Here is a 24,162-nt window from a genome sequence, read left to right on the forward strand (position 1 = left end):
ATTAGAACATTGTAAAGAGTTTCGCTTTTATACTGTAGCCATTCATAAAGCGTAAGTTTTGAAGATGGTTTTTTTGGATAAGCAAATCATTTCCAAATTGGAGGCAATAAAACTTTTAAACAATAGGTGAGCATCATAAAGATACTTACCCTACCCTAGGGGAGGATAGAACGCTGGACCAGTTTCTCAACAATAAGTGGCAATTTACCTTCATAGGGCTGCTGTTTTTAAGTTATAACATCATTTTTTCAAGGGTCATTGTCCTCTTGATATGTCAATTGCCTTTTTGGTTGATATCATATAAGCTACGTTTAACAAGAAGGAAAGGACCAGTCCACGTATTTTTCAGACGTCTTGTTGCGATTTAATCGCTTGAAGACAGGAAAGATAAATAATGCTTTCACGGATGACATAGCTCTGTAAGAACCGACATGCTTCATTTGGAAGAAAGAAATTCAGTGATCGAGCGACAGCAAAGTAGGATAAACATTACTCAAACGTCAAGCATGAAGGAGAAGTCCGGATATTTGTGGAAGACACATTGTTATCATGGACGGACCACCTCCAGAAGCAGATATTTTGTCCTGACGAAAAGTTCCCTGGATCAATACAGGAACGGCCAAATGGTAATTGTCTTAGAGGTGGTAATTACTGTAATATTTTATGGGGGTAGACCTAAGTACACATGTACTTAAAGGGGAAAACAACTGAAGAAGAACCCATATTTATGCACAGTAACGTTGAAAAAAATTAAGCTAACATTCTGGCACAGGGCTCCCACACAGACAGTGTGTCTGTTTGAATGTTCGAAAAATAAAGAAATATGTGGGAAATATTAGCATCATCCAATCAGTGTGGAGCAAACAGCGTGACGGTTGCTCGGTGTCCCACAAAATCTCAGCCGCAGTTGTTGGTCGCTAATGAAAAGCTGCATTTCTCGAAAAATTACTCGGTGGTTAGCGCTTGGATTTTGAATGGATCTTCGATTGAATGGCATGAGAAGAAGCGTCAACCTTTCAGTTTATCTGGTGTTCGATTTGAAAGCCCGGCGATTCTAATTTCTGGGTGAAAATCGGCTTGGCGCTCAGGAGCAGTCGAAAATGAGCTTTTCATCCTTGCCTCCTTCTTATAACGTGTAGTAACAGTCAATGGAAGACCCACCAAATCGCTCAAATTTGCCATTTTCAGCCGCAGAAATGACAATACACAACAACTGAGGTAGGTTTATGTTTATTTTGAGCTTTAACATAGTCATTTCTCGATGCAAGTTTATGATAATTATTAGGACTCTTCAATATTTCCCACACATTTCTTTATTTTTAGAACATACAAACATACACACTGTTTGTGTGACTGGGTTCCCTGTGATTCTGCTTGTGGGGATTTGTGTAGACTTTCGAAAAGTCCTTTGTCTCAGGACATAATACACGTACAAAACATGGACCCCAGGTCAATGGACCACCCCTGTGGACCCAGTCCATGGACTACCCCTGTGGACCACCCCTTATTTTGTAAAGTTACATGCAGAAAAATCGTAAGACGAAAGAGGGAAGTCATCCTCACACTTGTCTGCACAATTTAAGGAATCATTTTTCTTATACACCCCTGAAAAATTCAGTTGGCTCTAATGCAGGTCATGGGCTCCTGCTTCTACTGAATTCGAACCTATGACCGCTGCGATGCTGGTGCAATCTGCTGCACCAACTGAGCTATGAAGCCACTCAGTTTGCGGCAGGTCAATTTGTTAGGCTCATTTGTTCCGGTGAAGGACTCTATGAATGAAAATAAATGTGTTATTTGAAGTGCAGGTTATAGATAAATCCCTTTGGAACTATCAAGTAGGTTGTATCTATAGGTGTCTATAAGAGACAGTTGCTTACCGGTAAATCAGTAGCTCATACTGTAGCTCATATAGGAAAGGTGTGTAGTAAGGCATGTAGGGGGCTTTGTAGGGAAATTGGGAAATATCTGTCTGCAGAATCAACGGTGTTTAATTCATGCATTTGTTACATCATATTAATTTAACTGGTAGATTTAATTGCAACTCACTTTTGGATAAGCTTCTGTAAATATCAATATGACATACTTCAAAAAGTTCTTAATGTGGCGACCCAGGTTAGGTGCTTACTGTAATTCCTAAGTTTGCCCATACTACTTCAGTACTTTTTGCCAGTGAAATTTGGAGTAGAATTTAAGATTGCACTTTTAGTTTTTAAAACGCTGTATGGCCTGGCGCCACAATATTTGTCTGAACTACTTGTTGTAAAGCCTAGAACTACAATCGTGGTCAAAAGTTGTTGGGAAGGTTGCGCGCATCAGCTCACTTCACACCTAATTCGATTTTTCTAACTATTGGCTGAAGTATTTGGGAAATACCATGTTCTTGTGGCCCCCCTCCCCCATATTCAATGTTGGAGTTCTTCAGGTAAAAAAAGTCACCATTTTTTTCCCCTGGAAAATCCAACATTGAAAAGGGGGAGGGGGGTATCTGTAAAATGAAGTCACCTTCCCAACACTTTTGTCCATGATTGTAGATACAGCCTGTGGTCTGATTTTATAAAACATTGCTTGTAATCCCTAAGGTGACACGAAAAACTTCTGGCGATCGAGCCTTTTCCCATTCTGGACCAACAGTATGGAACGCTTTGCCATCTAGCCTTAGAAACTTTAGGAACGTTAACTCTTTTAAAGTACGTTTGAAGACTCGTCTTTTTAAGAAAGCTTTAATTTTTAATTTTATATTCTGATTACTATTATTATTTTTGTTTTATTTATTGTATCAGTATAAATTATATATAATTATTTTTCTTGTACATAATTTATTGTAAAGCTCTTTTGAATATTTTAATAGTTAAAGTGCTAAATGTAATACATGTAAATTATTATTATTATTATTATTATTATTATTATTATTATTAACGAAAAACAACTCTATATTCCTGTCATGGTGTTTTCACAAACCACGATTTATTTTTGGATTGAATTTCTCGTGAATGAAACTCCTGCAGGAGCTCGATGACGAATGACAAGAAACTAACTTGTTGTTAGCTCGTAGTCATGGGCTCCTGTTTAATACAAGTACATGTATAATACGACTGCATGGATCGCTTCTCTCTTTCATCTGAAGAATTTTCTGCTTGTAACTTTACAAAATAAGGGGTGGTCTGCGAGGGTACATGTAGTCCATGGACCAGGTCCATGAATGGGTCCATGGACCGGAGGAGTGGTCCACGGACCTGGGGTCCATGTTACATGTATCACGATTCGCTCGCCAAAACATTTTCTCCTGGGATTCTCATGAGGTCGACTTGTGGCAAGTCTAGGCTTTGTGTGGAAAGTAAGGATTTAAATCTATATATTAACAGAGCTGACTCAACTGGCAGATAAGGCTTGAGAAGTGGGGTGGGTTGGTCAAGGTGGGACCTAATTACCAGTTGCAGTTGTACGCGTTGGTTGAGATTTAAACACACACTTGTCCCAAAACACTGAACCTTGCTGCTTCCACCCTTTGAACCTCTTTGAAAGGGTGATTGTTTGAAACTGAGCACTTCTGGTTTATTATTTACGTTTAGTGGCAGCTATTCCTGACAAGTTTGTGAGAAACAAAAATTAGACGTGGACTTTGCAGGCTTAAATAATTCTGCAATTCTGAACTGTTTTTTATTATCAATTCATTTGTGTATCATTTTGTTTTATTGCACAAAGTAAACACAATCATTTTAATAAAACATTATGGAATGGGAAATCACACACAGGCAGTCATATATAATTTGAGTAACACTCCAACTCCACCTCATTGCATTATAATAATTCATAATAATTCAAAGACGACAATATTTAAATGCGACAGTAAATAGATGGATGGATACTTTTTTTATCCTACCCAATCCAGTATTAAGGTAATTCCTTTGAAATTGTTCTACTATCAAACTTTTTTGGAAACTTGGCATAATTAACATTCAGGATATGAACATTAAAAAATGCAATAAAAGAATGGGGTCACCGTGCTTGTTTATGCGTCAGCAGACTCTTAAAATGGGGTATTTTTACTGTTTTCGTGTTAAAAATTCGAATCACCTTCCTACAGAATTAAGTCTTGGTTACTTCAAACACACAAAATTTTATTTTGAAAGTAAAGCTTTTTTAATTTTATTTACATAAGCAGTAATGCTTCATTTACGCCGACTTTGATTCCCTGGTTGTGGGAATAGTGCACTTTTTGGGGCAGTTCCGTGGTTAGCTTGAAGTGCTTGCCTTGGGTAAAATACACCCAGTACGGAACTGTTTTCCAAAAAAAAATTCATGTTCTACTATCAAACTTTTTTTCTTCTTTAAATATGTTCTTTATTAGACTGTTCTTAGCAAATACCTGAAAAAAAAATCGGGGGTCACCGTGCTCGTTTGAGAGAAAAGCAGCATTCATTTCGCTATCGGGTTTAGTTTGAGAAAAATCTCTTACGTTTTGTATGCGCACGTGCTCATGTGCGCGCGCTAATGACGCGAAAATCGTGCGCAGTAGGGATGCACAATGCAATACTAAGGAATTACCTTAACTGAATTGAAGGGAAGGCCAGCAATAAGTAATCTCCTTCCTTTTGGGGGGTCACACAAGGGTTGCCCGGGGCTCAGATTGCAGTTACAGTACGAGTTTATAGGGGTCATTGTAACGCACCTACATGTACAGTACCGCCCAAAAGTAAGTTACCACCCTCTCGCGATTCGCGTCGCGCGCTACAGGAATCGCGTTGCGCGCTACGCGAATCGCTTCGCGCGCTACAGGAATCGCGTCGCGCGCGATGGCAAAAAATCTATAAGTACAGTGGCTTGATGCTCGCGCGCGATTTTAATTACCCTTTAATTTAATATTTGAATCATGGAAGGTGTTTGTGAAAGGCAGATTTTCAAAGAAAACATGTCTGTAATAAATCGCAATACCTTTGTGCGTAATAACATTGTTATGGAATGAGGCGGTCCCCATGAAAACAAACATTTCGAACGAGCACATCATGCATTGTTTACAAAGCTTCGTTCATCGATCGACAAACTGTAATATTAAGACAATCATTTCAAGCTAACAATGATCCTTGGTTTGTATTTCCTTAAAGAGACTTGCACTGACGAAATTTTAAACGCAAATTTTAACCTGGTGTTCAAACAATCAAACGCTTCAAATAATTTATTTGTTATCGAGTTGCAAACTAAAGATTGTGGACGATCACGCACATGTAATATCAATTGGGGCAACAGCAACTTGTTATCGCTTTAGAAGTTTCCAGATTTCATAGTCTTTTTTTCGGTTTACTGTTTCTGTCCAGTTGATTTGCTGACATAAAAGTCGATTCGCCGGTGATATTGTGTCAGACATAAAGTTTGCATCTGTATTAAGTTATAGCCAGAGTTCGGTCTATAGGTTTCAGGTTTCGAGTATTATTGTTAGGTTTAGGCTTTAACCGGCGTCAAGCTTAAAGTAGATGCTGCGGCAGTAAAACATGACAAAATCGTTCTCTATTGGGGATAAAAGTTATTGAGCATTGAAACAAAACCCCTTTGCGTCTATTGTTAGAAACTGAGCGCGTTCAGTTCGAAACTAACCAATCATCAAATTTACGTTTTTCCTGAGAAAGGAAAAGAAAGGAACTGTGTTTGAATGTCTGGTAGTTCTAGCGCTGGAGAGCTACACTGTAATTGGGGACACTGTTTTAGGGCCGCTTACACATTCTGCAAATCCGCTCTTGTGTTGCGTGTAATTTTTGGTTTTGGTCTGTGCTGATATAAATAAATCGACTGCATGAATTCCAGAGACCCGCTGTTCAGCCTTTGTTTTATAGATTCTTAGATAATGTTTTAAGGGAGGCAATTAAATTAAAAAGTAAGAGTTGTAGTGTTGGGAATTTTGCACAAAAGATGATCCAGTTACTTTTCGAGCCACACGAACTAATTAACCGCAACTGCACAGGAACTAGGGGAAAACAGGGTTTGGATCCGATGAAGTTGGAGATGGTAAAAGGTTACGTTTTTAACCTTTATCCATGTGCAAAATCACTAGAAGATACGAGAACACTTGTGTCCAGATTTCCAAACGTTTCCCTTAAAGTTCTTTTAATTACCAATTTTAGTAAACAGTGACTGGTAAGATGACAATAACCTGGGCCCGGTTGTTCGAAAGCAGATTGCCTTAATCCAGGATTAGCGTAAACTTTTGTTTCATGTTTTCAACCTTTTGGTGAAAGTTTCCTTAAGTTTACTTATTTTTGTTTTTCAAGATTGACTTCTATGTAAAGTTTTCCCAAATACATGTATCAGCCTTGAACAGCATTTGAGAGTTGAGAATAAAACTCCTTTTTTAATTTTTAACCTGAGATTAGCGTTAGTGTTAATCGGCTTTTGAACAACTGTCCCCTGAATATAATAACCCTAAACATACAATGTAGTGCCAACTATTGCAGTACTTTAAGGTATTTGGCATTTAATAGTCCTTAACATGCCCCTTTGTAACGGTTATCAAAAACTGATGTGCGTGCATTTTTGTAGTTCTCTCTTGAGAAGGAAAGGTTTCTGTTTACTCTCACTGCAGGAAAAGCTAAAATGGAGTCTACCTTTAGCAGCTATAGAAGCTGTTGTCAAACTGCCCGAAGATAGCACATCATTAAAAGTTACGGGTCGCTTTGAACATCCTTTGGTTTTACAAGCATCACAGAAAGACGAGTGCCAAGACTGGATTCGGGCGATAGAAAATGGTAAGCTTACATGTAACTCAGTAAATCTCAACGAAGATAATTTTGCCCAGGTCAAGGTAAGATCGAGCTTGCAAGTGATGTTATCTCCTCAATGACGTGATTGTTCAGATGACTACAGATGTATCAAAGCAGTGCAGCACAGTTGCACAGTCACACAATTTGAGTCCTGTTCAAGTCTGGATTTTTTAGCCTTAGTGAAACTGGTTGCCTACTGTATGTGAAGGTTGTTCTCTAAACTGAGATGATCATTCTCTCATAGAGTCAACACAATCCTCGGTTCAAAATAATGTGATTTTTTGTGTCTTAAAACTGCCATTTGTTCACCTCATATCAGATGTACAGTATAGTATCAAGTCTGGCAGCTGACAAGTGAAAGACTTAACAGTAACTCCCAATTGCCACTTATAGATTTTATTCTGTTTAACGCCAGACGATTGTACTCGTCAATGGGTGGGACCCTTGGGCCTTAAAGGATTAACTACACCTACATGTAGATCCAATCAAAAACTATACGTGCATCTATGTCCGCCCTGTTAAAAAATAGGATACTCATTCTTGCTTATAATAATAATAATAATAATAATAATAATAATAATAATAATAATAATAATAATACTACTACTAATAATAAGAATAATGATAATTACTAATAATCATAATCATAATCATAATCATAGTAATAATAATAATAATAATAATAATAATAATATGGTAGAAGTAAGTTTTAACTTTCTGCAGAAAAGCTTCAATTAGATTTCATGTACCAGATGGTTTAAATTAATTTTTGTTAATAGAATTGCCCGCTAATGTTAAGTTTACTGTTTTTTTTTCACTGAATCAGGGATTCAACAGTGGCATCTAGATTCAGATTCTACTCATCCCTCTCAACAAAAGAAAGAAGAACTCGAGAATTTACAGAATGTACCAAAGATAAAGGTGGTGAAATTTCAGATGTTAGTTGATGCAATGATCATAATAATTAAAACTAAAAACAAGCTTTTAGTCTGCATGCTACTCATTTTGTGTATTGTCAGTAAAAGTGTAAATTGATCAAGCTATTGTTGTTTTTATTCTATCTCCACAGATGTTATATCCATCTCTTTCTTGTCCTTCTTCTGATGGAGTATTGTTCTCAGGTATATATACACCTGTAGTGTTTTTAAACATTGTTGTACCATTAATGTTTGAAAGAAGGAAATATATGTAAATCAAATTAATATAGTTTTTGGTTTGTAAAATGAGGGTGAACTTTCCAGGAATGAGTATGGCAAGGGAGGTTGTTACAGGCTATTAAGGGAGTGGAATTTTGCAAGATCTCAGCAATATCTTTTGAAATCTTGGTGCAGTGTCTGTATGATCCTGACAAAATCTTACTAACATTTGACATCCATTATGAGAAAAAGATATCCAGGTAATACCTGGTTCTCTTTTTTTCTATATTCTAGAAATGCCCCTAATTAGCTGCATGTGGATTTCAATAATTATGGTCATGAATTGTCTGGGCCTTGCACTCTTCTCCCCAACTTCCACATCACCCATGTTTTGGAATACAGACAACCAAAGTCATAAAATGTAGGTTCGATAAACAGCTGCAGCATTTACCTTTAGTAGTAAAAAATAACACAACCTTACCCCTTACCTTATCCCTTGGAAATAGGAAGCAATTAGGCTTAGACTTAGGACACTTCGTGTTGGATGTCAAAGTTGGGCATTTCTTTATTAAATAATTTTGTGCATTTCTGGACATAATTTATTAACTGAAAGTGATCAGAATGTCGCGAAGATCTTTCTTGTCTCTTGTCATGACAATGGCCATTTTTATGCTTATAGAGACGCATAATTATCAGTCCAGACAAATTATGCGTCTCTCTTGTTTACGTCTTGTGTGAAGAGATGAACTACAGTACATGTACATGTATACATGTACTGTATATAATTATTGTAAGACTATCCACGGTAGTTAAGTGGGTAGTGGGTAGTTTGTCCAGAAGTATAATAATTTTTGCGTCTTGTGCTCGTCTTTATACTAGACGAATTTACATTAACAGACAGAAAAAAAATTAATGTTTGCAAGCCCAAGTTGGTTGTAGACGAATTATGCATTATCTAGTGTAAAAACTGCAAACTGCCAATGGTTACATTATTGTGTGTAAACTGTATGTACATGTACATGTACTACACAGATCAACTTGCTCAAGATTACACTGTAAATCTTGGCACGATCTTGCAAAGATTTTGCCAAGAAGGCATTATTGACAAGACCATGCAAGATCTTCATCATCATACAATCAAGGTGATGAAGACCTGGGGCCTGTTTCTCGAAAGTCCCGACAACTTTTTGGGCCCAAAAAGCCAGTCGTCAAACTGCGATCTGCTTAGTTTGAAACGCTAATACTTTCACATGTTTTTGATGTAAGAACAACAAAGAGGATTGCGAAGTTTGATGGCTTAGATCCTCGGCGTTGCGAAGATATAAAGGGAATTGTGGCACCCGAAATAGTCCCGAAAAGTTTTGGGACTTTTGAGAAACAGGCCACTGGTCTGTTTCTCCTACCATCATTATTAAAACCACAGTGAAATATTTGTCCTTAATACAATGTTATTATTACGCAAAAATGAGGAAAGCACCTGCTTCTTATTACTTTTGACTGGCCTTATTTTTGGAGTATTTTTTCTTTAATATCATTACTTGTGATACTGGACAGGGTCCACGGTCAAGAGCCCCAGCATTGTTGATTCAGACTGAATTTTCATTTTGTTCAGCAGATCTACATGTACAATGTAAATGTAAATGTGTCAAGAAAGTGACAAAAATAATGGCAACCCTAGAATCATATTAATCTTTATTAATATATTTATCTACATGTTACAGTAGTGAATTTGCTGAGGGCCTTTTTGGGTGATCTCAAGTTTACGATTATGGCAGGTCTGCAGAACTTTCACCATGACATCACAAGATATTATATAATAATTGAAGCTTAATAGTGTCTTGAAGAAGATAAAAATAATATTCATTTTTAAACAGCAATGGCAGGGTTACATCTGACTGATGGACTGCAAACCAGTTTTTCAAAACCATGAAGTCCATGCAACAAATAATAATTATTTATAATTTATATTGATTCCAATAACTTAACTGATGTCATACATTTCTGTTAAACATTTTAGCTGCTAATGAGCTTCATCATGAGTTTCACATGATAAAGTATGCTAGAGGAGGAAGATCGATTCCACATGAAAGAGTCTTTAAACTAGACAATGACAACTTGGTAAGTACACAGTCAATTAATGTGCTGTATAATTATTTTAAATGAAGAAGTATTCAAAAATTGATGTGAACCACCCACTGTAAGTGAGTTCCTAATGCATACATAAGTTTATTTTTGCTTATCATAACAGTACATATAATCATTAATTTTTCTAAATATGCCATGAACGTTTGATTCAGTTTGATCTACACTGAAGGGAAACTATCCTTCTAATATGCAGTGATTTTATACTCATTCTGCATGTAATCCGGAATCATTATTGGTCAAAATTTGCATTACGTCAAGCTAACTTCTTTACATTTCATAACAATGACAGAAGTCATTGATTCAGAAATGCCATCTCATTCTCAGAACTTTGCTTTAAAATAATTTATATGGCTCACTTTTAGAATAATTTATCTTTCATAGCATATCATGTGGAAAAAAAGAGGACGGACACACAGTTTTAACTTCACTAACACTTGTAAGTTTTGACCCTGTTAATTTTAAATCAGTGATTATTGGTATCCAAAATAAGTGAAGAGTGAATTACTCCAAGTTAATTGGCCATTCAGCTCTTCCAGCTGACACAGTTAGTTAACAATATTCACCAGAGAGGAGGTGAATAATTAAGTTATTTGTTTTTTTTAATTAGTAGATACCACACAAGTTGAATAAAAGCGAACCAAAAAGCTACTTTGACTTGTTTTTGTAAAAATAATTAATTTGGTTGGAATCAAATCTTGCACGCCGGCTACTCGGCTCAGGTGAATAGTACTAATACTTAATAGGTAATCACCTCTGAGTTAGACAATCAGTGCATGCTGGGAGCACTATTCACTTGTGTGCATGGTATATACTAACTTGAATTATGGCCCTCCTGGAAAAAAATCAGGGGCAATAACTTAAAGTACAGTCCTCCAACTAACTAGAAGGTGTTTATTCCTTCATTTTGTTGTTTCCTACACTACTTGTTACTATAATTATAAGTACTAGTTCAACTTGCTGAATAAAATGTGAAAGGGTATAATTATAATTAAATTGCCTTACAATTTGTTTGACAGCTCTGGCATATTCAAGCTCAGTGTAAATTAATTTTCTTACAGTAAATTTATTATTGTTTTATTACTATAGTATGTCTGGCCAGAGTACTGGAAGTGCGGTGTGGTCAGCAGACAAAAAACTTTGTCAAATTTCCTTACAGTGAGGTTGAAAGCCAGTCATTCTCTCTGATTTTTGAGAAACAACAAGGTACAATTTGCATGCAACATGCAATTTACTCTCATTACCTCATGCATAAATTATGATGTCATTTTCTTGTGATTATTTTTTGGGATCCTGACACTTAAAAAGTGAAAATGTAACTTGAATTGAACGGGTTCACGAGTATTTGGTGTGGTAATTAGACAACAAAGCAACCAGAACCATCATAAAAGAGCAAAAATGTTTGGATGATCGCATGAGGCCATGTACTCTTCTACATAATGGTGTAACCATTGAAAGTACATTGTTACAATTAATTGTTCTTTGGTGTAAGTGCCTTTAAAGTACTTAATCTGTTTGATGTTACAGTGTACAGTATATTGTCATACAAAGTAGTTTTAAGAAGCAGTACTAGTTGTATCAGTGCAAAGCATTTACATGTAAGCTTTGCAAGAAAAAGTATACATGTATGTAGTACCAGCTTGTGTTTGACTTTTATTTTAACTTAACCCAAATAAGGTGGAAAGAAATACAATGTAAATGAAGAATTTATTCACCCAAAGTGCTCAAGATAGCATGGTTTTGATTTTATTAGAAGAATACCATATTTAATAATTGCTGAATTTGTCTGGTACAATAATATTTAATGACTAGCTGCATGCATTTGCGTATCATCCTGCAAAATGAACTTTCACCTTCCTATAGCAGTGGCATACATGTACACTGTAGTTCCCACAAGTCTCCTGTAGCTCAGTTGTAAAGCACTCAAACTGCTCAAGTTAAAGTTCTGTCCAGATTGAGATCTTCTTCATTCAATTTCAATTATACAATGTACGTCTGAATATAATTTTTTTTTCTGTTACCAGGTGAATGGGGTCAACTTTGTTCCCTGGATCTCATTTGTGACTCACCAAAGGCATTTGAAAAGTGGTCCAGTGCAGTGAGTATTGAAACTTACAAAATTAATGTAATATAAGTATAATAATTAATTTTATGCATAATTATGCAATGTAGAATACCTTATTACAGGATAACACAACCTCAGTTAACGTGATTTGAAGGGAACTTTGCTTCCCAATAAAGGAAAATTAACATGGTAGAGGTGGTAAAATGTCAAATTGGGAGAAATTAACACGCCTGCTACACCCAAAAAGAAAACTGAATTTGTTGAGAACAGGAACATTTTTTAAACATTAACTGTAAAACTCCAAAATACAAACAAGGATCATGCAATTGTCCCTAAACGTATGGGTTAAGCAAAGGAATCTGGCCACCTCAAGTGTTCTTCACAGTGTCCATGATACTGAAATTGAAGAAGCAGATATTGTGAACTGTGCTTCTGACAGTGAACACCAAGAAAATGCAGTTGAAGGACAGTAAATGATTAGAAATGTGAAATATTGATGTGAAATAAAGTGCGGGAGTATAATCTATTGTTTACCTCTTGGTGTCAAGAATATCTGGAGTGTGTCAGATTTGGGGTCCGAAAAATTATTATGGCCATGAATGAGTTGCCAGTAATTGGATCCCTGCTTTGTACTCAAAGGATTGTGGAATCACCAGGAAAGGGGGGGGGGGGGGGGATCATTGCAAATTGCTCTTAGAAAATGTATGGCGGAAACTTAATTATTCAACATCCAGAAAACGACTTTGCAGAGAGATCAACGCTTTTGTCAACACAGTTTTATCAGAAATCGATTTGGGCAGTGAAATATATGCTTTCTTGCTTGCGTAAGGTTTATTGTGAAATTATCTCAAAATATTACAAAATTATGAATAAGTCTGGAAGAAATAACACCATACATGTACATGTACAGCCTTTACAGTTGTATTTACTAATGTATAGGCTGGCTTTTGGCCTATTTCTAAACTCAGCAATTCAAAATAATTATATTTCCAATATAATTATTTTGTATTATGGCCCCTAAGCAAGAGCCCCGAATCGCCCACATGCGACGGCACCCAACAGCCAAAGAACTGCTCATGACCACGCTAACAGACTAGACCACCGCAATGTGCTAACCGCAAACTGCCAGGACAACCCAGAGACTACAACCAGACCTGAGGGATCCATGCACATGTGGACAACAGCAGACCGCGGGAGGCTCAGGTTAACCAATGCTAGCTGAAAGGCATGCACAGGTGCAGCTACATGAACGAACACAGTGAAATGCAAGGGAATGCAGACTCCTGACCGACGCCTCATAAAACACTGCTGGCATGAAGGAACACTTATATAGGCGTATGGCATGTGTGCATCACAATTCGTACAACGCTACAATGCACACGAGGGATCCTCATGCAGGTGGATCCCAAAAGACTGCCGACTGCACAGGTAACCAACATAAGCTCAAGGCATGCACTGGCACAGGTGCACGACAGAACACAGCAAAAGCATGGGAACGCAGACCTACACTGATGCACAGGTGCCATTGCCTAACAAGACACTGCTAGCAAGGAAGGAAAGTAGACATGCATATGAACTGGTGCGTGTACGCACACGAAAAAGGGGTCCACACCCATGTGGACATCGAAAGACCGCCAACTGCCCAGGCCTATGAATGCGGGCTGTAAGCATGCACTGGCTTAGCGGTATGAACGAACACGGCAGAATGAAAGGGAACCCAGACCCCTGATGAATGCACCAGCGCACATGTGCACAAAACACTGCGGACATAAGGAATGCTGACATCAGTGGATACACTGGCACGTGTGCATAAAAATTGCACAGACTACGGGAAACACAAATGCACAACAAACACAGGGGATCCACGTGCAGGTGGACAACAGAAGACCCCAGACTGCACAGGTCTACCAAAGTGAGCTAAAAGCATGCACAGGCACCAGTGCACAAACAAACATAGAAGAAAATACAAAGACCCCGGACTGAGGCACTGGCTCAAGGGCCTAGCGAAACCCTGCTGGCCGGAAGGAAAGGAGACATAAAACGTATGGTCTGGCGTGTGTGCAGAAAGTTCCGCGGACCCTCCAGGGAACACAAACACCACAACATACATGAGGGATCCACGTACAGGTGGACAACAGAAGACCCCAACCGCACAGGCCTACCAATGTGAGCAGACAGCATGCACAGGTGCAGGGCACAAACAAACACAGGAAAATGCACAGGAAAGCAGACCCCTGACTGATGCACTAGCACAAGCGCCTAGCAAAAACCCTGCTGGCATGGAGGAAAGTAGACACGGGCGTGTGCACGGGCATGCGTGCATACAAATCCCGCAGACCCTCCAGGGAACACAGACACTACAACAAACAGGAAGCACCCATGCACCTGGGGATAACAGAAGACCGCCGACAGCACTGGCACAGCTACAGGAATGAACATAGCAAAATGCAAGCGAAGGCAGACCCCTGACAGATGCACTGGCACCAGTGCTTCATGAAACACCACTAGCCTGAAGGAATGCCGACGAGGCATACGCATAGGCGTACGCATAGACGTGTGCATAACAAGTCCCTCAAGACCCTCAAGGGAACACAAGCGCTCTTGTTGTTAACCCCGTTTAACAACAGTTGACACAAGTGGAAATCAGGTGCCCAGAACTAACGTGCCGTAGGCCAACAACCTAACCCCTAACAACTGGCATGTAAAATGAGCTGACAAGACTGCAACCCTGCAAGACTACACCAAACCCCAACTGCCAAGCTACATATATATATGTATATATATGTATATATATATATAAATATAAAGAGGGGGGGAGGGAGGGGGAATGCAATCCCAAACAACCAGCAACTAACCACTCCGCTAACCACAGAGTGACATACCACCGTGGCGCCTGCGAGATGTGTGGACCGCTGACCGTTAAAAAAGACCACCTAGCAACTGGAGCTCCTGACTGCTCACCCTGCAGATAGGGGTGTAATGGGGCAGAAGTGGACTGGGGAAACAACACACACTAGACAAGAATGCTAAGAATACAGCGCAACTCTACCAACGCTGAGAATACAACGCAATGCAACGCTAAGATGCCATGCAATAATAACAACGCTAAGAATACAACGCTACGCAATGCAACGCAAAACAACACTGAGACTACAAAGCGACGCAACGCGAAGACCCAATGCAACCCTAAACAACGTAAGAATACCACGCCACGCAATAACAACAACCAACTTTATTATACGAGGGTGAGCAAAAAGGAATACAACACCATGCAATAACAATAACAATAATAATATACAAATAAGTATAGAAAAATTATATCTCTTGGAAGGGAATTCCAAAATCTAGTAGTTGATACTGAAAAAGAACGCCCTCCATCTGTTTCCCTCTTAAAAACATGGACAAACTAAATTAAATCCCCAAGTCTACTTTCCCCACTATGTACATCGGTATTTCTTGTAATAAACTATTCATATAAGAAGGGCTATCCCCACGCTAAACCACGCTGAGAATACAACGCAATGCTAAGAATACAACGCCACGCAATGCAACGCTGAAAATACCAACGCAATGCAACTCTAAGGTGGAACGCAACGCAAAACATCAATGCACAGAACTACAACGCTTGCTCCTCGTAAACTAAGTAATTATATTAAACTACATAAATTACATAAAAGTGTACAAAACAAGTCCACGCAACATGCTAGCAAATGAACAGAGAAAATACACGTTAACGCCACGCCGATACATAAATAAAGCAAACTCCAAGGCACGTCACTTAATATACCAACGGCCTAAGCCTCTATAGATAATAGTAATAGTAGTATCAATAATATTACCAGACAAGTGTACGTTGTACGCAAGGCCCAGCTAAATAACAGATGCTTATAGTAGAGTACATGGCCCAAAGCAAAACTACAAACAAACTACAACCAAGCATCAGAGAGCGTATGACGCGGCCATAACGCTAAAAGCCTGACAGAATACGAGCGAGACGCTAAAATTGACGCTACGCCACCTAACAACTGAGATAGTTAGCTCTGAAGTCCAAATGCATGAAATGCCCTGTCCCATATGAAACTGTGCAAAGGATACGCTGTCCAAGGTCGGTCGAAGACAAGCTTCCCGCCAGGTGATTCTTGTACGGGGACCGGAGATGGCCAAAGGTCATGCCGTGATGTACGACCGCAGCGCCCAAGCAAATTCAGCGTGGTCGTGAAGGGCTTTATGCAATAAGAAGGAGGGCCCTGCATAAGATCTCGATGGCAGAAAACGCTTACTGAAGCTGCGTGAACTGACGTTGCCCAAAAATAAAGCTACAAGAATCCAACATGGCGGCTATCCCAACTCGATCGCAAGTTCGCCCGAAGTTGCGTTTCCCCCAAAACAAACCCGTAACTGGACCCAAAAGAATCCTGACTAAAAGGAAAGCAGTTTTGAACACATCTACGGAATTCATCGAAGACTGTATATAGGAAAAAAAAAAGAAAACCGCTAAACGCTCCACACAATGCTCCTACTTCCCGCCACACTGATAAATAAGCGATACAGCCCAAAGCACGAGGTATTCCACGCATGCGCCAGTATACTACAACCACTGACCAATACGCCGCAGTCGCTCCTAGTTGTTTACTTTGTTAAACTTCGTTTAACCTCATTTAAAGATTCATAAACTATCGGAATTTTTATTCTGAAAACAATGTTTGTATGTCTGAGTTGCAAAAGTTACAGGTAATAATTATGCTCATACATAACATGCAAATGTCCATCGCCTTGGCCATGGCAAGATACCTCATATCCTTCTAAATAAAGTAAATCTGGAGAAAGGTAAATGTATTATCATTCAATTTATTTGGATTTTAGATGAGAGAAGTTATATACAGCAAAGATCAAAGGGTTAGCAGGCATAGGTTTGATGGCGTGGACCCAGTCATTCTGTATCCTTTACTTTAGACTACATTATTGTCTTCACCAAATACCAGAGTTAACTATTGTTAACTACTGTAACTATTTTGTAATTTAACATATGCAATGATATACAGTGTATGAATGAAATCATATATTGAAGTGCGGATATGTAATTAAGTGAAGCAGTTATGAAGTTCAAGGCAATTTTAGCAATTGCGTGGAGAAGCCTAAAAAATTGGGGACTTTAACAGGGTTTGAATATGTGACCTTGCAATGTTTGTGGGACGCTCTAACCAACTGAGCTATAAAGCCACTGATGTTGGGAGCTGGTTATTTGAGGGTTCATATGTTCCCGTGATGAATGAATCAATGAACGAAATGATATATGAAATGAATCATGTATTGAACTGTGGTTACATGTATGTAATCAAGTGAAGCTATGACTCTTGCAGTTTTTAGCCATGTCAACCGTTACACCCACAGCAATTAATTTAATTTAAGGGAGGTGATACATTTCGAACAAAATGCTTCCCATGTAAAAGTAATGTTCATGTTTTGTAGGTCTTCCTATGGTGTAGCACAAAGATTTGCGGGAGTCCTACATGTATTTTGTGGATTGGCAATTTTTGTGGTGTGGCAACAGATTTTTGTTGTTCGAGAAGACTGAAATTACTGCTGGGATCTAATTTTAGTGATTCTCTGTTCAAACAGCAGAGAAGCAGCACATTTCATTTTTCACTTTTGTTTTATGGTTTGTATGGTATGTTGAGTCACTGTTCACTTATAATTATAGTATTCATTTAATACTTATAAATTAAAAATAAATGTTGTTGTTGCTTTTATTGTTGTTCACTGTACTTACATGTACATACCATATTCGACAATACTGTTAGTTTTTTTTTGCCCGATTTCTCTTGTCATCTTTGTTTCCGTTTATGTCCTGTTTCTGTTATCTTTTCGATTACTTGTTTGTGCGTTATTTTATTTTATTTTATTTTTTACTTAACAGAGAAGTACTATGTAAAATTTAAATACTCTACATGTGTTAGTATAGGTAATCGCATGGGGCCGAGTAAAATTAAGGATTAATATCACACGTGTTCTCAGAAGTTACTGAAATTGCCCGAGTCACGCAGCGACGAGGGCAATTTCAGCAACTTCTGAAAACACAAGTGATATTAATCCTTAATTTTACGAGGACCCATCGCGATTACTTGTTAATATATAAACATAGAGGGCAAAATTTTCTTAACACTGTTGAGGCACCTCGAAAAACAGTCAGCTAAGCAGAGTTAAAACACTTGCTTGCTCGGAAGCAAAACAACTGACAAGCAAGTCAACTTGTTCTTTGCGTCCAAAACGAGTATAGATGATTGTTATTTACATCCCCTCGAGAGGAAAATATGAGTTTCATTCCTGAACAACAGTAACAACGATTAAACCAAATGTTAAGCTTCAATTTATTTTATTCACCTGTGCTGTAGAGGTTTTTACCAGTTGCAAATACGCATCCGTAAACATAGCAAACGGTTTGTCCAAAGAAATCCACCAAATTTGAGCTACTCGTTCCTCCCGTCAATGGCAAATTGTTCTGTGACCTTTTTTGTTGAGCTGCAAGATGTCGTGGTAAACTGAAAGCCCTTGACGAAAGGAATCATTTTGTTTTGCAACCACACAATCTCGATCCAAGTTTTAAGCTTTTCATGAAAAAAATCTTTTGCCCTTCTGCTTGTCACTCGAAAATTCAAATTCCAGATCATCTTTTAAAGCTAATTCTTAATCTTACTGCCTTTTCAGCGAATGAAGCGCGAAATAAAAGACAAACTTCGATGAAGGCGAAGTTGTTTTGCTCAAACAGAAAGAAACCAACTGAATGTGGAAGAGGTACGTTCAGCCAATCATGAGCGAGAATTTTTGGCGCTCGACCAATCGTGAGCGAGTAATTTTGCCCTCTTCTCAAGCAAAATTAAGAAAAAATCCCCTCTTCATTGACCAATCAGTATTCAGTAATTTTGGCCTCTATGTTATTAGTGTAAGTAATTTATATACATGTAAGTGTAGACAATCCAAGTGTATTCGTGTGAATAAATTTAAAATATATATATATAATAATGTTATATAAATTATATAATTATATTCGAGACATACAGTGTCATTGTAATACCTTACTGTGCAAAGGGAACTGAACAACAACCACAAAACAAAAGCCTAACCCTTGTCCTAAGGTTGAAAAGAACTTATAAAATTCATAACTTATCATGTGGTGTTGTAGCTTTTAGGCAGTTATGGAGACGTTATGTTCGTGTTCATCTGGGGAACACCAATATGGTGAGCTAAAATAAACAAGAACATCTGGAACTTGGTTTGCAACGAAAGAGCCTTCTTTTCGCTCGTGAGCTAAACTCAGTGAGCATAAACTTGTCTTCTACTGCTTGTAATACTTAATTTGCTGAAAATCTCAAGCAGTGACGGTTTTTTTAAACCAGACAGCTTTGTTGCGGCTTATGTCTTGGTGCCACGCAAGACGAAAATTTGAAAATTCAAAATGCTCTATTTTCAAAACCGAAAAAAAAAGATGTTACAGGGCTTAAAACTGGTAAAAAGGGTTACTTCTAAGTAATATCCTCAGTCTGTAGTGTTGATAAAAATTCAGGAAATGCTGTGGCTTTGATTTTAGATTAATTAAAAATAAAGTTTTCATAGGCCTGAATTTTTCAGGCTTCTCAACGCAATTGCTAAAATTGCATTGACGTTCATAACTGCGAGGATCATAGCTTCACTCAAAGTTGCATAAACGAAGACTCATTTTATTTAAAGATTCACCTGCTGCATTGTTGATAACTTCTCTAACACTAAATGTACACTGTAAACCAGAATACCAGTATTTTTATTTAACACCATGAATTATAAATTAAGGCAAAATGAGAAAATTGCGAAGTTCAGTAATTGTTACGTGCAAACATCCAAGCCCGCAACTTGAGTGTGAATGACTAACTCAAATATTGTATAAAATTAAAGTAGTTTTTGCCTAGTCCTCCGCAACTTAAACCAAATTTTCACCTTCTAATTCTACAGAACTTATCTACAGACATGACTGCCCGGCCGGGCGATCAGTACTTTTTCTCAGTTACCTCAAGCCAAGTGTTAGTTGCCTCAGGCGACCCGGCGCCATTAGAGCACAGCCTTGATGCATGACCTGCGGGGTAGCCTTCAGGGGTTACAAAGGGGCTGTGTGGCTTCTCGCATTCATGTGCCTTTCATTCAACTGATCTTTGTGAATTATTTATTGCTGCTTTTTTAGGCGAGTCTTTGCGGATTCTTGCATCACTCACTTCAACTCAACTTTTGTAAATGCCACCAGCAATCATGTCAACTAGATCAACACGCAAGAGCCTAGCTGCAGCTTTCAGTGCTTTGTTTGACTCGACTGGCATCCATTCGTCACCCCCTGACTAAGTGTGGCATGCACAAGTTTTGGCAGATCCTGATTCCTGCGCTTTCGCTGCTTGTTAACAGTTTGCATCCAACTGCATACCTCCCATTCCATGCTGTTGGGGCCTCTCCTATGGCTCATCCAGCTTCCGTACAACTCCTGTTTGTTGTGAGCCCTGGTTTCTGTACCAGTCAAGCTCATGAATCAGATCTTGGCAGGGAATTTGGTAGAATTATGGGATTTGCCCTCCTCTAACGCTGCGCTAACCGATCGTGTACCTCAATTGCTGTTTGATGGGTGCGTGATTTTAACATCCACGCCAAAGAAACCCAAGTGCTGCATCAATGACCTAATATAAACGGTTGGTAAGAGGCCCCCTCCATTTGTTGCCTTGTATTATGCGCACACTTCCTGCAGCATGGGGAGGAGATGCTACGGTACCAATTGTTAATTCTCCGCACAAACCACCAGTTCACACGTCAAGTTTGGCTGGCTTATGACGAACTGCTCAGCAATTAATGTCCAGTTGTTTACTTTTCATGCTTCTGGAGCATCCATCTGTTCTCCCCAGGCCCTGCCAATTGCAAACCAGCATGAACCTTACAGATCAAGCTCTTCTCAGATCATCTGCAAGTCCTGGAATCATCGATGTTGCATTGCCCCATCATCTAGTTGCTTTGCTCACAAATGTTTTCATTGCCATCTCCCTTACCGCTCAGCAGCCTGACCAGGCAATGTTGTTGTGATTCACCTTGTCTCCCGCTTTGGCAAGTTGCTCTCATGGCCAAATTTGATGTTGAATCTGCTTATCGCAGCGTGTCCATTCATCCCTCAGACGGTTATCTGTTGGGGATGAAATGGCACATGCAATATGTGGGTGCCTCCCATTGGTCATCGATCTGCGCTCAGCTCCTTTTATCACTGACATGGTAGAATGGATTCTCATTAATTGGTATGGCAGACTGACCTGCTGCATTACCTAGACAATTTCATTACCAACAGTCCCCCTTCATTACCTCATTGTGAGCATAACCTAAAAATGACCTTGTCAGTGTGTGAATGGATATAGGCCCTCCTCTCCACCCTGCCAAGTGCGTGGGTCTGACTACAGTGCTAGTAGTTCTTGGGATTGTGTTAGATTCCATTGCTCAGATCACCCACCTCCCCCTCTCAGCAGCAGGAGTTCTTCCCAATCGTAGTTGCTGCACATGTCTGGGGGCATTTGTGGTTCTAGAGGCGGGTCCCATTTCTCTCTGATAATGACATTGTCGTCCACATATTGAATACAAGAACCTCCAAAGTGCTCACCCTTATGCATTTGTTGTGCCATTTGCAATTTTCTTCTGCCTATCATAGTTTCTCTTTCTCAGCTGCCCACCATGTGCCCGATGTCTTCAATTAAGTAGCTGAACCGTTGTCTTGTTTTCGTCAGCAGGAGTTCCGTCACTTGGCTTCAGACGCTAAGCCTCATCCTACCCCAATCCTGCCTGATCTCCTCGCCGATTTGACGTCTACACCCAGAGCAGCAGTGTTTCTCTTTCCCTCAACTCATTGCTTGTATGCCTCAGCCCAGCACAGTTAATTTCCCTTTGCTATTAGCTTGGCAGGTTGCACCCCTCTGGCTCTCCATGCCCAGCTGTCTCTTTACAACATTTTTGGCCTTGGTTATCCAACATTTGTCCATCAGGTGCTATTTGTCTGGCATTTACACGCTCTACATCGATTAGGGCTTGGCGAATTGTCTTCGTCTCCTCGTTTCCAGAGGGTCGTGTGGGGCTTTTAGGGCTTCCAGGGCTCTTCATGTTCCACTTGTCTTTGTCGTCTTTCTGATTATTTGGCAGTCACTGTACTTGTGTCTCCCAGATCATTGCATGTTTTGGGTGGCCTGTACCATTGGATACTTTGGCTTTTTCAGGGCTTCCGAGTTTACTGTACATACCCAACTTCGCCAGCTTCCCACTGTCTCTCCATTTGAGTATCAAGGATGTTTCTGTGGACTCCACTTCAGCCCCTTTGTGCATGAGCATATAACAATAAAACACCTCAAGACCGACCTCTTAATTAGGAAAGGTTGCTCAATTGACATTGGCTTCAGTCGGTATCCTCTTTGTGCTGTTCAGTCACTGATAACCTAACCTGCTGTCAGGGGCGAGACCTTGGGTCCGTTGTGTTTGCTTTAGCATGAAGAGTCCTCTCTTGCAGACGATTCTCGCTGACTGGCTTCGTAAAATTATAGCCTCCACATCACGGGTAATTTCTCAAGCCACATCTTCGGCATTGAGACCGCTACTGTTACAGCGTGAATGGTGTGCTGGACGATTTAATTCCACCCATGGGCCTCTGGTCCAGCAATACATACCAGGCTCTATATTAGAACCCCAGCAGAGTCATGAGCTGCACTCTCATCCCACCTGGCCTAGATGACTTCCCTAGTCTCGTTGATCCAGATCGAATGGGACCTTGGCAATCTTGATTTTTGAGCAGAGGGTTAAAGCCAGAGTACTCTGAGAAGAAACTTATCAGAATGGAGTAGAGAATCAATGATAAATTCGGCCCTTGTTGGGTGTTGGAGCTGTCATCAGTTCTGGGCTTCTTTGGTGGAGGGCTGGTGCCTGCTACACTGCGCATACCCTGCTGAATTGTCCTGATTCCTTGGTTCTGCCACTTTTGGGTCTTTGCTGGGGTTCACTGGCCTTGCAGGTACATTTTTTTTCTTCTTCTCTTTATTACTTGTTACCTTGCTGGTGCTTAGGGTTTCTGGTGGCCTGGGTTTTAAGGTCCCAGGCCTCCCTCTTTCTGGGACCATCCGTTCTCCAAGCACTGGGAGAACTGGCTAATGCTTAAGGCACCACGCCCCAAACTCATCATGGTGAACAATTTCATACAGTCAGCAGCTCGATGTGTAGGCTCACCCAATTCTTATTTTCCTTTACCAAAATATATGGAAAATGATACAATTTCCTTTCAAGTGGTGATATTATGCTATTTAGTCTACAGTCTAATAAAAAGGGAGATTTAAAGATTGAAGTAAAACACAGCAAACATTTTTGGGCTTAAAACATACTTCAACATGTAAATAGTGAAATTGGATCAGTCTCAAGCATTGGAAACTTGAAATGGAATTTTGGCCATTCTGCTGCAGCTGGTTGGAACTGTTTTTGAGAAGCATGGCGGAGGTAATAGAAAAAGTAGCAAGTTTTATTTGTGTTGGGAACAGGTCACTATATTTTTGGATGCTACAATGTTCAATTTAGATCCGTTGGCCGGTAAAACAAGTTACAGTGGAGGCGAAAAAGAAACATTTTAATGCAGTAGGTAATGTTTTCCATACATTTTGTAATGTTTTTTGCAGCACTTTAAATTATAAGTCCAATAAGTGACGGGATTCCCATTTGCAGGGGTCATGTTGTACAGTGTTGTTTGCTGTGTGTTTGAGATGATGTGATAAATAAAATGTAGGCAAAGTAAGAGTCAAGCAAACTCTTCCAGTGGCCTTCATCATTTGCATACGTGACCTGTGAGGTGGAGTGGCTTTTAGGGGTTAGAAAGGGGCTTTGTGGCTTCTGGCTTTCATGTGCTATTCATTCGGCTGTTCTTTGTGGATCATTAAGTTTATTGCTGCCCTTTAACCCTATCAGCCCCGTGGGGTTCCCCATTGACGAGTAAAATCGTCTGGTGTTAGACAGAGTAAAATCTATAAGTGGCACTATTGGGAGTGAAAGGGTA

The 24,162-nt window shown here is 39.4% G+C and overlaps 1 protein-coding gene across 1 annotated transcript in view; it reads left to right on the top strand.

Moving 5' to 3' along the window:
* Positions 1-172: 172 nt before the first annotated feature.
* LOC137970208 (1-phosphatidylinositol 4,5-bisphosphate phosphodiesterase zeta-1-like) overlaps positions 173-24,162 on the top strand; it is a 79,146-nt gene continuing 55,156 nt past the window's right edge. The window contains exons 1-9 of the mRNA XM_068816729.1: positions 173-626; positions 6,575-6,737; positions 7,579-7,673; positions 7,822-7,873; positions 9,906-10,006; positions 10,415-10,469; positions 11,120-11,236; positions 12,055-12,128; positions 16,959-17,032. Of these exons, the coding sequence (XP_068672830.1) occupies positions 432-626; positions 6,575-6,737; positions 7,579-7,673; positions 7,822-7,873; positions 9,906-10,006; positions 10,415-10,469; positions 11,120-11,236; positions 12,055-12,128; positions 16,959-17,032 (926 nt within the window). The 5' untranslated portion in view covers positions 173-431. The remainder of the gene's footprint in view (positions 627-6,574; positions 6,738-7,578; positions 7,674-7,821; positions 7,874-9,905; positions 10,007-10,414; positions 10,470-11,119; positions 11,237-12,054; positions 12,129-16,958; positions 17,033-24,162) is intronic.

The sequence above is a fragment of the Montipora foliosa genome, chromosome 9 (genome assembly GCF_036669935.1).
Source record: "Montipora foliosa isolate CH-2021 chromosome 9, ASM3666993v2, whole genome shotgun sequence".
Taxonomy (NCBI): domain Eukaryota; kingdom Metazoa; phylum Cnidaria; class Anthozoa; order Scleractinia; family Acroporidae; genus Montipora; species Montipora foliosa.